This window comes from Dermochelys coriacea, chromosome 9, assembly GCF_009764565.3.
Source record: "Dermochelys coriacea isolate rDerCor1 chromosome 9, rDerCor1.pri.v4, whole genome shotgun sequence".
NCBI classification, from domain to species: domain Eukaryota; kingdom Metazoa; phylum Chordata; order Testudines; family Dermochelyidae; genus Dermochelys; species Dermochelys coriacea.
In genome coordinates, this window is record NC_050076.1 from 78,338,735 (window position 1) to 78,353,643 (window position 14,909).

A 14,909-nucleotide genomic window follows, 5' to 3' on the forward strand; every position below is an offset into this window, starting at 1 on the left:
CGGACCCAGCCTGAAATGCCCCATGTTGTGGGGCTCCCACCCCTTCCCTGAGGAGATAACACTCAAGCTCAGTACATTTCATTGACAGGAAGTTATCCCTGAGAGACAGTCTGCATTTTCTCATCATCAATTGGCTCCAAACCTCCCAGTTACATCTGCCTTTACTTGTAACTAACCTCTTGCCCTCCCTAGGCGGACACACTTGTCAGAGGTTTGCAGACTTGGCCCACCCTGCTTTGTCTCTCTATGCTTTCCCTCCAGCTCCTGGTAGTTTTTCTTGCTCTGTTGTGATCCCCTTCCTAGGATCAATCTTTTTCTGGTCACACAGTGCCCAGAAATCACTGCAATCTCCCAGGTGTAGTCTCCCCAGGGACTCTGCTATTGCTATTCTGGGACCTGGTGTCTCTCCACATACAGTTCAGGTGCACTGGTCTTTCCGGTTGCCAACTCACATAGACGGGGACAAGAAATTGTGGGCTGGGACCCATGATCGAAGAAAGTGGTGGGTGGCACATACGGGGGCCATGGGGAAAACGAAGGGATGGCCACAGCTGAGGCAGGGAACAAGATGTGTTGGGGAGGGGAGATTCAAAGGAAAATCTTGCGCATGCTGACTACGTCCTGGCCAGAGTCTCACCAAGCTTCCCATGAACCCCTTGACTGTCCATCCCTCCTCACTGTGGGAAGGGTAGCCAGGTCCCTGCCCTGATTCTAAGGCTGAGGCAAAGCTGCCCATGCTAACCACCACAGGGAGAACTCTCCAGCCTGGTGCAGGGATGACATGTCCCCCTGGGATAAACTGCCTGACATGCCTGCTTCCAAGCTACATGCTTAGTCAGCAAAATGGATGTGGAAGGACAAACCCTCCCAGGAGGCTCCATTCTACATGGGCACCAGGGATAGACACAAGGCCACAAGGAGTTATAGCTGGCTAGCTTTCCTTAGGCAAGGAATTGAGTCAGCAGCCAGCTCCTCAGAGACCCTCAGTCTCAGGGCCCTGCCCCTCACAACACACCCTGCATGGCACTGCAGGCCCCCTTGGTAACCCTGTTTTTCACATTCGTTACAATCAAGGGCTTTCCCTCCATTTTTCCTCCCCCCTCCCATCTTTTCCCCCATTCTATCCATCTCACCGTCCCTCCTCCTTAGCCGGAGCTGGAGCCCTGGGCAGAGTTTAATCTGCAGGGTTCCATTCCTCTGTTCCATTAGCAGCAGCACAAAGCTACTATTCATCTCCCTCCAGGAGAGTGGGGTCCGGGCAGAGGAGAAATGTCCCCACACTCATGCCCCCATGTCTCTCTGCTCATGTGCACACTCCCCATCCCCTCCAAGCCCCAGCACCCGTCCTTCCTGTGCTCCTCCCTTCCCCTTCCCTGAGGGGGCTTTGGGAGCTGAGGAAGCCAACTCACTGCATTGCCCATGGGAGCGAGCAGAAAGCACACAGGAAACGCTGGGATATGACAAGCAGGGGGCTCCTTCCTTCCTTCATTCATCTTCTGGAGGGAACAAACAGAAGCAGAGGCTGGGGCAGCAGCAAGGGGACAAGTGAGTAAGGCACCTGTGCAGAAAGCAAGCAGTAGTTGGGGTGCAGCAGAACAGTATGTCCCTGAGAGCCCCCATCCTGCCAGGTAAGCTGCCATTCCCACCTCCAAGAGCAGGCAGCCCTTGAGAGTTAGGGCTTGGCTGCCCAGAGTCCCCGGGCTTCTCTCTGGCCTCAGTCACAGGATCCTCAGCTCGTCTGCCTCCGACAGGCCATACTTGGCTTTGTGGTCATTGAAGAGTTTGAGCAGGGAGCGGATGTACATAGCATGGTACAGATCCACCGTCTCGTGGCTTGGCTCCTTGATCCTGGGCACCGTCACAGGTTCTCCTACTGCCAGAGCCAGAAAGAGGGTGGGAGAGTGAAACCTAAGCACCTGGAATAAACCAGCTGGTACAGCTGGGAGGACTCCCTGCCCCTCGTAATGAGCTGGCCTTGGAATGCTAATGCCAAACTTTCTTCCTAGTGAACTGTTACATATGGGCAGTTGTACCACAGAGACACCAATAGTGCCTGGCCACATGCAAAGAGTAGAGAGGGAGGGAAGAGAACACACTGTGCCCTGGGATAGCGCCCACCCACTGCAGGTTCACAAGCCCCTGGGTCCACTCTGCCCATTGCTGGATTTCACCCCTCACATCATGATGAGTTTTGGCTTCCACACCTGCCACAAACTCAATGGCAAGTGGAACCCTCTTTGTCAGCTTAGACTAAGGGTTCTCAGGACAAATTTTTGGTGGCTTCAGAGTGCGGCCTCCAAATCTTGCTCGTGGCGGCTCTCAAATTTTTTCCTCAAATACTTAATTAGCTTTAGGAAAAACAAATAAATATGCAAATATACATGTTCAAATCATTGTAATTTATTTATTGCTAGCTAATAAGTCAGTTGTTAAAAGTGATATTAAAAAACATACAAATATCATTTTTCACAGCATACTTACTCAGCCCCGACAAACCTGGGGACAAATTAAGCCGGGGCTGAGTAAGTAAGTTGGGGGAGCCAGCAGGAGCCAGGGGTGATTGGGGTGGGGATGCCGGGGGAGATAGTCGGGAGCCAGAGCCTGATGCCTCATAGCCAGAGCCAAAGCGCCATGCCCAGAGCCTGGGGTCTTTGGCGGCACAGCCGGAGCCCAGGGCTGGAGCCCAAAGACCAATGGCTAGAGCCTGCCCCCCCACCACCCTAGAGGTGAAGCCCAAAGCCTAAGCCTCACCACTCCTGGAGAGGTGGGAAATTCACCAGCTGCCTGGTCCTCCTGCACTGTGTCCCAGCTGTCTCCAGAGGGAGCAGGGCTCGACCCCTGCTTGCAGCCAACACCAAGGTGATGCATCCAGGAGCAACAGGGATGGGGAGGGGCCACTGCCGCCCCCTCCCTCCCAAATCACAACCCAGGAGGCTGTGACCACTAGAAAAGCCGCTGGTGGCCGCATTTGAGAAATGCTGGCTGAGACAACCAGGACTCAATCCCCAGTGCCGGGGCTTTTGGGCAGCTAAAGCCATAGGAGAAGAGTAAGGAGATACTTACTGACAGTGGTGATAGGCTTTGGGTAGGGCAGGAAGCCTCGGGAATGGATAGAGGTTAAACCCCGTCCGTAGAAGACACAAGGAGCAAAGCCCACCAGCTTCTGGAACCTCTTCTGAATGCCCCTCATCCAGCCGCCCTCTTCAAAAACCACCTGCCGGAAGAGGTCGTTCTCACCAAAGGAGAAGGCAGGAACCAGGTGTGCCCTGGGGGAGAAAGCATTGTAACATGAGTGCCCTTGCAGCCAGCACCCCCCACCCCCCGCAGGGTAGCACTCACTACCAGGGGCGAAGAACAATTTGTCTAGTGGGGGTGCTGAGCGCCACTGAACCAAACTGTAAACCCTGTATATAATGGAACCCACTTCAAGCCAGGGGGTGCGGCCATGACCCCAGGAACCCTAGTTCCAGCATCTATGCTCGCTACTGCACCTCGCACCATGGGGTCCTGCTACAAACTTGCTTATATTGAACTAGCCTCCCTTGGGAGCCACAGTAAGTAGCAGCTGAGACACACTCACTATCCTATCTCCTGAGTCCTACTGAAAGGTAGTCCAGGGATGGGCTGCCTGGGGCAATCCCAAGCAGGGAAGAGGTGCCAGACCCTGTTTCCTGGTCATGTGGCTGGCTTGGCAGGTCCTGGGGGGTGGCTGGCCCCAGGCCAGTTTCCTGGAGGTGCTACCAGAGGAGCTGGAGGTCTCTCCGGACAGCGTCTGGTTGACAATACTCACCCATGCTGCAGCGCCATCCGAACAAAACCTTTGCGGTTTTTGAGGATTAATGTTGTGATTCCTGGCTGGCAAGACAGTGACTCGGCTGCACCTCCAATCACGACGGCCACAGCGTTCCCACTGCCATTCTGAGAGAGCAGGTACCCTATTGCCTGGCGTGTCACAGGGCACAGGCCTAAAGAGCAGAGCACCAAGGGGGTGTGAGGAGAACTGCAATGGAAACCAGCTCTTGCCCCACCTGACTGAGAACCCCTTGACTCACCAGCTGACTTGGGGGACAGACCCCTAGCCCCAGTCTCTGAATGAGTTCAGGGGGCTTGGAAACCTGTCTACAGGATTTGAGGAGAACATCCCAACAAGTGAGGGCAGGTGGACGATCGGGTGCCCATCACTCAGGCATGCAGAAGGCATGGGGAAGCTATTCTCTTTCCTTCCTCCTAGCAGAGTTAGGAGTACTGAGCACTGCCCAAAGCCACATGCTGTAGACAGACCTATGTCCCTGCCCAGGAGCCCAATACGTGGAATAAGGGCGACACCTTGTGTCCACATAGGAGCCATGGGGTCTCTTGCTCTGGAGGCTAAGGGGATCAGCAGAGCTGAGGCCAAAATGGGACACTCACTGGGCCACGCATGGCTCCTGAATGCGCACATTAGCCAGCATCCCGAGGAGGCAGCAGGAAGCAGCAGCTGTGCCAGGCAGAATGCAGTTTCCCAAGGGATGCCGTTGTGGTGCCATTTTCAGTGACTGAGCCTGGGAACTGGCACTGAGGGAGGGGAGGACAGACAGGGCTAACTTCACATCTGGGCTGCATGAAAGACGACAGTTGCTCAGGTCTTTGAGCTTTCTCAGGGGTTGGTGCAAGGAAAAATCCCTAGGGAAAACCTATGTAGCCCACGAAAAACTTGAGCTCTGTGGCATTCCCCCATCTTTCCTTCTCTAGGGCCTGGCTGCGGCATGGAATTCATCATTCAACCCAAGCTGAGGAACAGGGGCAGAGCGGGAGGGGGCAGGCTAGAGTAGTGCTGGGTGTGGGGCAGGATGGAAGAGCAGTAGCAGAGCATTGTGGGAGAATCTCAGTGAGCCGCTGACAGCACTAAGCCTGGCCAAGGTAGCAATGTCAAGCTGACATTTTGGCAAGTACTAAAATTTGCTTTAGTCGCAGGAAAAAAAGAACAGAAGCACGTCAGAATAGAATGATGTTGCCAGCAGTGGATTCAGTATCCAGAGGGTTTGAAAGGGGCTTTGGCCAGACGCTGCAGAGGGAAGGGACTCAGATGATCAGTGATGGAAAGAAAAAGAGAGGAGCTGGCTGTTTTCCAGATCTACGTCTCTTGTACTACCTACATCTGCAATACTTCTGGTGTGATTTTTGGACCTTTGTGAGGGACACTCCCTGAGCATGCTCACCCCCACTCATCAGGTACTCCCTGAAGACAGGCAGCCGGAAGTTGCCAGCCAGTGTGGCCAGGAAGGGTCTGATGCCGGGGAACTTCTCAGAGAAGCCAGTGGACTCAGTGATGAAGTTGCAGAAGGCCCCAACGCAGAGGATCCCATGGGGGTGTGCGCCAATGATATAATTGTGATTGGGGAGGAGGCTGTGAGTCTTTACCAACTAGAGGGAGAAGATGCATAATCAATGGGGAGGGCAGGGACTGGTGGGGGAAGAGGGAAGGAGGATCCTAGTTGGGTCACAGGACTCTAGGCATGACTGCAGATAGGCACTGCTAGATAAATATTCGCATGGTAATCCCTACCTGGTACACACATTCATCCACAAACAGATGGACAAATCAGCATATAAGAACAGAACATAAGAGCGGCCATACTGGGTCAGACCAAAGGTCCATCTAGCCCAGTATCCTGTCTTCTAACAGTGGCCAATGCCAGATACCCCGAGGGAATGAACAGAACAGATAATCATCAATGGATCCATCCCCTGTCGCCCATTCCCAGCTTCTGGCAAACAGAGGCTAGGGACACCATCCCTGCCCATCCTGGCAATAGCTATTGAGGGAGCTATCCTCCATGAATTTATCTATTTCTTTTTTGAACCCCATTAGAGTCTTGGCCTTCACAACATCCCCAGGCAAGGAGTTCCACAGGTTGACTGTGCATAGTGTGAAAAAATACTTCCTTTTGTTTGTTTTAAACTTGCTGCCTATTAATTTCATTTGGTGACCCCTAGTTCTTGTGTTATGGGAAGGAGTAAATAACACTTCCTTATTTACTCTCTCTACACCAGTCATGATTTTATAGACCTCTATCATATCCCTCCTTAGTCATCTCTTTTCCAAGCTGAAAAGTCCATCTTATTAATCTCTCCTCATATGGCAGCCTTTCCTTTCATTCCTGAGCTGAGCTGTGCTCAGTAGTTTACTCCCTCACCCAAAATAAATACATGCGCTGAACAGCTATTGAATGGTTGAATTTTGTGGGGCCCGGGATTCGATTTGGGCAGAAGCATCTGCACCAGATGTGATCCTAAGGATTCTGTGAAGAGTAAGGTGGCTGTTGTCTCAAATGTCCACTGGGGAGCAGCAGCAGGTCACATTAATTCAACCATCAATTTTTAAAACAAATTTCTATTGGCTTTACTGGGAGCTCCACGCAGGGTCTGGCCTGGCATCTACAGAAAAATGCATATGCAATTTCAGGGGCAGGTGAATGTACTGGGCACCCATGAAGCTGCCAGCAGCCAGGTTGCAGGATGGATATATTTATACAGAGAGACACGAGAGATTTATTCAGGCAAGGAGCCCAACAGAGATGCCTGAGGGACTTAGGAGCTTGTTCAGAGGTTTGCAGAAAGTTGAAATTCTACAGTACAGCACTCAGCACATACTGTATGGATAGCAAGGGCCTGGCACACCTGCCCAGCACGACTTACCTGAATAGGGAAATAATCTCGGAAATGCTTCCAGACAGGCCAGTTTCGCACCCATGCTGACCTCCTCCCACCTGCAAACCACACAAGAGCGAGTAGGCGTGGGGGCAAGGAGCTCACACAGACCCTGAGGACAGATTCCACTCCCATTGGGAATTTAGTCACTTCCTCTTCCTTTTAGCCCTTGCCTCCCAGCAGACCAGAGCTAGTCAGAACATTGGTGACTACATGATTTTTTTGCTGTAACAGTTCGCAGAGATGTGCAGTTTTAGTTGGAAAGATGGGGGGAGGGAGGAGAAATTTTACTGGGTAGCCTGATGGCCAAAGAACTGCCCTGGGATGTGGGAGACCCAGGCTCAAGACCCTGCTCTGCCTGATTCAGAGTGATCTGGGATGAAAAACAGTGCTCTGAATCAGGCACAGAGCAAGAATTAGAACCTGGGTCTCCCACACTGCAGGCCAGCACCTTACTCACTAGGAGGGACACGTGTGTTCTGATGTGAAAACAGACATTTTGGCACAATTCAGTTTTAGACCAGTTGTCCAAAAGGTCGTTTTTTTGCAGTGTGGAACAAAACAGCTTTTGAAACCTTGGAAGTTCCCATGAAAAGCCAGCTCTAGGACGATCCTCTCATAGGGCCAGTATCTCCTGGGTATGTTATGGGCTGCTGCCCTCTAGTATCTTACAGCAGACTTGTTCCTTTGCAAAAGTTCCCACTACTAACTGGCTTTCCTCTCTGATATTTTGCAAAAATAGCTGTGCTGCAATGACAAGGGACCACCACAAACTGCTGCAACTTTGGAGCGCAGTCCCCAAGGAGACCTCATACAGTGACCATCCATCACAGCCACGCTGGGGATTGCTGGAAAGATTGAATCTTTTGGGGAATCCCTGCACCTCTGTAGTTTGTCTTTGTCACTAGGCTGGAGAAATGAAGAGGAAAATGGGATGCTGGCTCTTCTAGGAATTTTACCGTCTCAGGCTGCTTATGCCCCAGCTGATGTAATGATTCTCTGTCCATATTTGTGCCCTACTAGAAGGGATCACAACTGCCCAGAACTATGTCATAGGTTCTGTATTGCTAACAGATAAAAGAGGGTCTCTTTAATCTCAGGTGGCAGGAGTCTGTGCTTCTGGACTATCCCTGCTGCTGCTGTAAAAGTTGCTAGGTGTTACAGTACAGAGAAACAGAATGAAATTAAACCGCGTTCTGGCCCGGGTGCTGTCAGAGTCATATTTTAACCACCCATGACACTGAGCAGATGTTGTGGAAGGGCCAGTCACTAAAGATCATTAAATAAGCAGGCAAATCTTGGAAGATGAGAAGGAAAAAAAGGCAAAGAGCGCACAAAGATCTTTGCACAATCTGCTGTAAACTTTACGGTTTACTCCGTCTATGTGTCTCTGGACCTATTTCCCTTGTTCCTGGGGAAATGCCTTTAGTGTGAGTGTGATTTAGAAAATACTTGGGCCTGGAGACCTACATATACAGATCATACTCTCAGAGAAAAGGACATACATGCAAGGGGTTGGACAGACATCTGAATCCTCCAGCAAGTCTGTCTCCCCTCTGTTCTCCTATGCATACATATACGCAGTAAATTAGGCTGTACCTTCCCATACCTTGCTCCGGTGCGTCCCAGTCAAAGATTACCCAGGCAAGGTATAGAGCAGAAACTGGCCAGAAACTGGTGAAAACCAAATAGATGAGGAGAAACAGGAAGACGATTCCTGAGGGTATCACAAGCAAGAGGTTAGCTCCCCTATCCCTGTGTAGAAATACGCCCATCAGTTTTCTGTTCTCTAGGGATTGAGTTTTCACAGCAGCATCCCATAATGCCCCAGTTCTAATGTGGGATGAGATGAGTGCCCACACTGAATCCCATCCTCTTTGGGCCAATTCAAAACTGGGCAGATCTTCCCACCCACCCCAGAAAATATCTGATTCCCAGCACTTGGCCGTAGGCCATAATGCCTGCTTATTTGCTGCGTGTTCTGACTGGCTGTGTTTCAGCACTGACCAACCAATCCACACCCATTAAGCCTCCACGCTGAATCTGTAAGGGCAGAACAGCAGCCAGACTGGCTTTGCTGCGCTAGCAAAATTTGGGGCCCTAATTTCATTAGCTGTGGTGCTCCCTGGAAAGAGGCTGTGTTGTAGACAAGATTCAGGTCTTTTTACCACAGTCATCTTTAACTGTACAGCCTGTCTAGGTACCACAGTAGTAAAACCTCAAGAGCCTGGTCTATGCTGAAGCCACTCTGATGGAGAATTACAGGCTCCAATTTTCCTAATATAGATACAGCCTGCTACGTCTGGCCAAACAGCTTCAGATATGAGAAAAGAAAAGGAGGACTTGTGGCACCTTAGAGACGAACAAATTTATTTGAGCATAAGCTTTCGTGAGCTACAGCTCACTTCATCGGATGCATGCAGGGGAAAAGACAGCAGGAGTAGCTCACCTTACCTGATCACTCTTGTTACAGCCTGTATGGTAACACCCATTGTTTCATGTTCTCTCTGTATATAAATCTGTATTTTCCACTGCATGCATCCGATGAAGTGAGCTGTAGCTCACGAAAGCTTATGCTCAAATAAATTTGTTCGTCTCTAAGGTGCCACAAGTCCTCCTTTTCTTTTTGCGGATACAGACTAACACAGCTGCTACTCTGAAACTTGTCAGATATGAGAAAGCCTGCTGACTCTGAGCCCCTCTGACCCCCCACATATATAGTGTACTCAAACGACAGTCCACTTCCAGCACATGGAGCAGCCGGGGAAAGATCATGAGAGGCTTTGACTGCAGTAACCACACGTGCTGGGACTGTGCCTCGCTTTGCTCCACTGTGCCACATGCAGAACCGCCAGAGGTCTCAAAATGCAGCCTGCCTATCATTGAGTCTAATGGTGGAAAGCTAATCCCATATTTGTAGAGCTCATTCAGGTGCATATTATAATAATTTCTATTGCAGTAGCACCTCGGGGCCCCAATGTTCAAGGCACTGTACAAACAGAACAAAAAGATGGTCCCTGCCCCCAACAGTTTACAGCCTAGGACTTTAGATAACAATGTCACAAGTCTCTTTTGCCTCAACTACAAATTCAGACTCCTGAAAAGCTGAAGTCATTTACCACTAACCCTCCATTCACTTTTAAATCGATTATTCTGTAACAAGCACTAACTTGATCTGATTTGCAAGTCACAGTCCCAAAACAGAATTCCGCAGAATAAAATAATTAAGCTAACGGGAAGTCTCCTGTCACAGAGTGCAGCCGGCGGTGTATCTGTAAGTGAGCCAAGGCGCCTCCCATCCCCTTTGTAAGTGGGAGGCAAGTTGGAGGATCTGAATTCCTGCTTGGGATTCTGAGCTATTTCAACTGTGGCTGTGCTCAGAGGCCCCAGTCAGGATCATGACCTTGTCCTGCTAAGCACTGTACAAAACATATACAGAGACAGTCTCTGTCCACCCTCCCGCTCCCATCTGCAATCCACAATCTAAACTTTTTCTGGGGTGCGGGCGCACAGCAGGAGAGGGTAAATGTTCTGGGCCTTTGTTTTCAGAGGTGCCTCAGCACCCACATTGACTCGCATTTTGGGCACTCAGCACTTAAAAAAAAAAAAAGAAAGAAAAAAAGCAGGCCCTTTGTGTCCCTCAACTCCTGAGAAGTTGGATTGGTGCTAGGCCTAATTTGAATGCAGCTAACGCACACCTATACAGGGGCCTTTATCCCAAAGCACATCATTCTTCAGCAAGCTCTAAACACAGCTCCAGAAGGCAAGGAGAGAAGCAGACAGCCCAAGGAGGCACACCACATTGCAGAGCCATGAGGAGAAAGATGAGGGGGAGGGATAGCTCAGTGGTTTGAGCGTTGGCCTGCTAAACCCAGGGTTGTGAGTTCAATCCTTGAGGGGGCCATTTAGGGATTGGGGCAAAAATTGGGGATTGGCCCTGCTTTGAGCAGGGGCTTGGACTAGGTGACCCCCTGAGGTCCCTTCCAACCGTGATATTCTATGATTCTATGTTGGCTCAGGATCATAGACCTCAGCTCTTACGAAAAGTGTCATGGGGTATTTTTCTGAGGTCTCATCTGAAAATTCTTCCCCCACTGATCAGCAAAGATCTCTTGCACCCCTCCTTCCCCTGGGGAAAGCTACTGTTCTGGCTCCAGGGAGCCTAATCATTCCCTCGGGCCTTAGTGATAGATTTTCTGATGTCCTGAATTTTTGTGAAATCATCAACCATGGTGCTAGGGATAGAGACTAACAAATCATATGGACCCCAATGCAGAATCTCAACAACCCCACAGCAGAATCTGATTGGTGAGAGATGGAGAACGGAGCGCCCTCTCCTGCCAGCTGGGTCTACTCACCCATCAGCAAGAAGCTGAGGACCCACTGCAGAACTGAGAGGAGCTGGATACATGTTCGGAACTCCCGCTGCGAGGGCCAGGGCACGGTGAGCAAAGTATGCAGGGCGGCCTGAATGTTGGCACGGCTCCCTGCAAAGCACACACACACACTCACACACTTGGTTTGTACGTGTGATTAATCGCTTCCTGAGCCTACTGCTGGTCATGCTGTACTCACCTGCTGAGTCTCTTCTTTCCCTCCCTCTCCCCCCAAAACACACAGCACCCAAAAGCACACACAATCCCATGCACACCTACACCTTCACATGCATGCGCACACACAGCCCCCCCATCACATGCACTGACAGACAGATGCATAAACCACTCCACAGACCAACACATGTCTTCACCCCACTCTCCATACATGTGCACCTGCAGGCCCCCCCCCACACACACCCACCCCAAGAGCCCGCTGCATGTAAACACACACAACCAATCCTTCAGTGGCTGTCTCCAGTAATCCAGGCTGACAATAGGGTGAGGAAGATGAATGTGAAGCTCAGAGCAAAGAGACAAGCAGGTGGGAGAGAGGGCAAGGCCCAGTGGGGCTCGTGTGCTGGGATGAGGATGAGGGACTAACACAGGGGCTCCTAGGTGAATGAAGTGCACCCTAGACCGTTTCAAGCTCCTGAGGAGAATGGAGCCTCCTTCAGAGTCTGGGGAGGTGGCTCCCCGGCCTGTTCAGCCTCATGGGGAAGGAGTTTGACAAAACATTCAAGTTTCAAAGCTGCCCAGACTCCCAGGAAAGGCAGATTCTGCCCAAGGTTGGGGTCACTCTGCTGCATTCAAGACAGCAGCCATCCTTCCTATAGATGTGTGCTGGGAAGCCTGAGCTAGGAACTATGGGAAATGGGGGGCAAGTATGCACCCAGCTAAAGCGTCCCAGCAGGCAGGACAGTCTGAACTAGTGACAAACGAGTCTGGATGTGCAAGGCTCACTGTCCTGTCCTGCAATGACTGATAAGGGGGCCTCGCCCCTACCCCCAGCCTTGATTCCTGAAAGAGGGAGTTCAAAAACACTAACTTGCTTCACTTCTCCTCCCCCCAGCTAACCTTGGTGAACTATTAACTCCCAGTTATGTTTCAGCAAACACAATGAGGGGCTTTCGATCCCTCCTCCCTTCTGAACTGGAGTCAGATTCCAAATTCCATGTGCACACCCATCCTCTCCTTGCCACGGAAGGGCTCAGTGTTTGAGAGAGGTATTTGGGCTGAGTTGCGAGAGCCTCCATGTGCCATATGGCCCATCCCACCAAGGCCTGACTACAAGGCAACTGGCTCACAAGGCACTCAAAAGAGTTGCACAGAGCCACAGCTGGCCTTTCTGTGGCTGGGAAAATAACTTTGGCGGGTGCTCTAATTTTAAGAACCCCCCTAAGACATGTATCTATATAGCTAGAACAGGGAGGCCCCGGTATACATTGCTGTGCAGGATCAGAGGAAAGCCAGGAACAGGAGGTCACAGAAAAGCCACAAATCCAGATGTGTGTCAGACTCACCGAGCTTTGGGGTTCATCCCCTCCAGAGGCAAATCCAGATCATGGACAGGGCAGTGGAAATTAAATGAATATAGGAGGTCTCGTTGGATTTGAGTGCATTTGTTTTCATCCCCAGAGCAGTTTACCAAGTTCTGCCAAATCCATCACTCATCCCTGATACCTGCCAGGCAGATACACCAGCTCCCAGAAATTTCATACCCCCCAGTTCTGCCCTTTAGTTGACAGAGGGCCAAATCCAACACACTTTACTCAGATTTACTTAGCTCTCTCTCCTGTTAAAATCAGCAGGAATCTTTCCTGAGTAAGAGTTGCTAGATGCTTTCCTTTGATTTGGACTACATCTCTGAATTAGCACTCAAGCAGGGAGAATTTGCCACCCTTTTCAGCCCCCATTTTGGTGAACTACCTGATGCTCCTTTGCAATGTCAATTTCAGAGAATTCATTCCTGCAGAGTAATTTGGGAGATTTTTGTCCTGCTGCTGTTACACAATATTTATAAAAAAGCTTTCCCCTTTTATAAAGCAGCCTAAAACAAAAACAAATACTAATCAATTGACTAGAAACTGGCAAGTCTAGAGCATTATAAATAACTTCAAATACGCTTTGTGATTTTCTTACCACTACGATTTTGGGAATAGGCTGCAATAATTGTTTTCATGTTGGTGACAAGTTCTCTCCCAGACTTTGGATCCGCAGGTTAAAAGGCAGGTTTGCAAATCTGAACCTGTGAAACTGATTGTGTGTCCAACTGCTTTGAAGCTCCACTGTCTGGCCCAAGGTAAACTGCCCGCACCAGAGGGGTGGTGGACAAACCCTGCCCTTCATTTGAAAAAGCAAGAAGAAAACCCTGTGGTATTAAGAAAAAAAAAAAAAGAGTTAGCAGAAGGTCCCAGGAGGCTGTTTCCCTAAAGGATCCTGCACCCTTCACCCACTTACACAAATGTACACAATGCTGGATATTTTCATCAGAAGACACTTGCCTAAGTCTGTCTTCCCCCCTGCATGGAATGGTACTTTCCTGGGCATGTCACAAACTACTGCCCAGGCGCTAGTCCTGGGATTCTAATTTAAGGCAAGTTGAAAATAAGAAATACTCAAACTCAAATCACCATGTGTTACAGGAATGTAGCATTTGCCACACTGGCTCAGACCGTTAAACCCAGTAGCCAATATCCAATATATTCAAGAAGGCATAACTGCCTCACTCCCTTCTCCTACAATGCACCTGGCAAATTGACCAAGGCTTCACAGGAGAAAAGGATCCTTCCTGCTCACCATAGCAGAGATTATACCTTGATGTAGAAGATCTGATTCCTTGTCCTAGGGCTCCTTGAGACTCTGAATGCTTTTCCTGTCACCCATCTCTGGCAAGGCTGACCGGAAATCACACCAGAACCACAGAAGCAGAAAGACGACACAATCTGAAGCCAGAATCAGAATTCTGGGCTGTGGTATCCTAGGATTAATCCAACTCCCATTGAAATCAACAGGAATCTTTCTACTGTCTTCTGGGTGCTGGGATGGACTCCTAGATATTGTATATAGTTATTGAAGGAGGTTCAAGGCAACGCTATGTTAAGTGCTACAGAGTTGGGGCAGGATGTTCTGGGTCAGGCACTGCATAAGGTTGCCACTGGATGTTCTGGCTCTCTGCTGTGCTCTGCTAGGTATTCACCTATTGCTGGTTCAAACAGTTTAGGTGATCTGAGTACCTAGCTGGACGCTTATTTTTCCTCTTCTGCCTTACACTTTTCCAGTTTTCACAGGTGCAGCACTGACCACATTGACAACAGCAGCATGGAGGAAGTTGCAGGGATGTAGAATCCTCCCTCCTAAAAAATCTGCTTTTGTAAATTTGAGTGAATTTCAGTACCCAGTACTGAAAAAGAGAAGTTTCATGTTTGCTGTTAAAAAAAGGGCAAAATATCTTCTAAACTGGCAAATTCTAACTTCAGAAGATTGGATGCCACTTTAACCATTACTGCTGCTAAAAGCTACATTCATCAATAGATGAAGAAAATATTTCTGTGTCATTCCCAAGCACTGATAAAAATACAAGCCTTCGTACGTGAACACCAACTGCCAAAAGAGGCGGCTTTAGGCAGCTCTAGCACCAAAACCACAGCTTGCGTCAGGTTATATTTGGGTTTAAAAAAAACTGAAAAAAGAGTAATTAAGGAGGAATTTTAGACTGTTGTGTAAACGGTAGTTGAGAGAAACTTGACAAATCAAGGAGAAAGTATGCATGCTGTACGTTTGCTATTGATTGCTTGGAATTTGTATCTATAGTTCTGAAGAAAGCTAGCACTAGGTTACTTTTTA

The 14,909-nt window shown here is 49.6% G+C and overlaps 1 protein-coding gene across 1 annotated transcript; it reads right to left on the minus strand.

The window, feature by feature from the left end:
- Window positions 1-438: 438 nt before the first annotated feature.
- Window positions 439-14,909, minus strand: LOC119861450 (diacylglycerol O-acyltransferase 2-like). Its single transcript, XM_038416592.2, has 8 exons — window positions 13,206-14,909; window positions 11,049-11,177; window positions 8,300-8,407; window positions 6,679-6,749; window positions 5,199-5,403; window positions 3,791-3,965; window positions 3,064-3,266; window positions 439-1,873 (listed from the first exon to the last, which is right to left on the minus strand). The coding sequence occupies exons 1-8, from the start codon at window positions 13,243-13,245 to the stop codon at window positions 1,719-1,721; spliced, it is 1,086 nt and encodes a 361-aa protein (XP_038272520.1). The 5' UTR covers window positions 13,246-14,909; the 3' UTR covers window positions 439-1,718.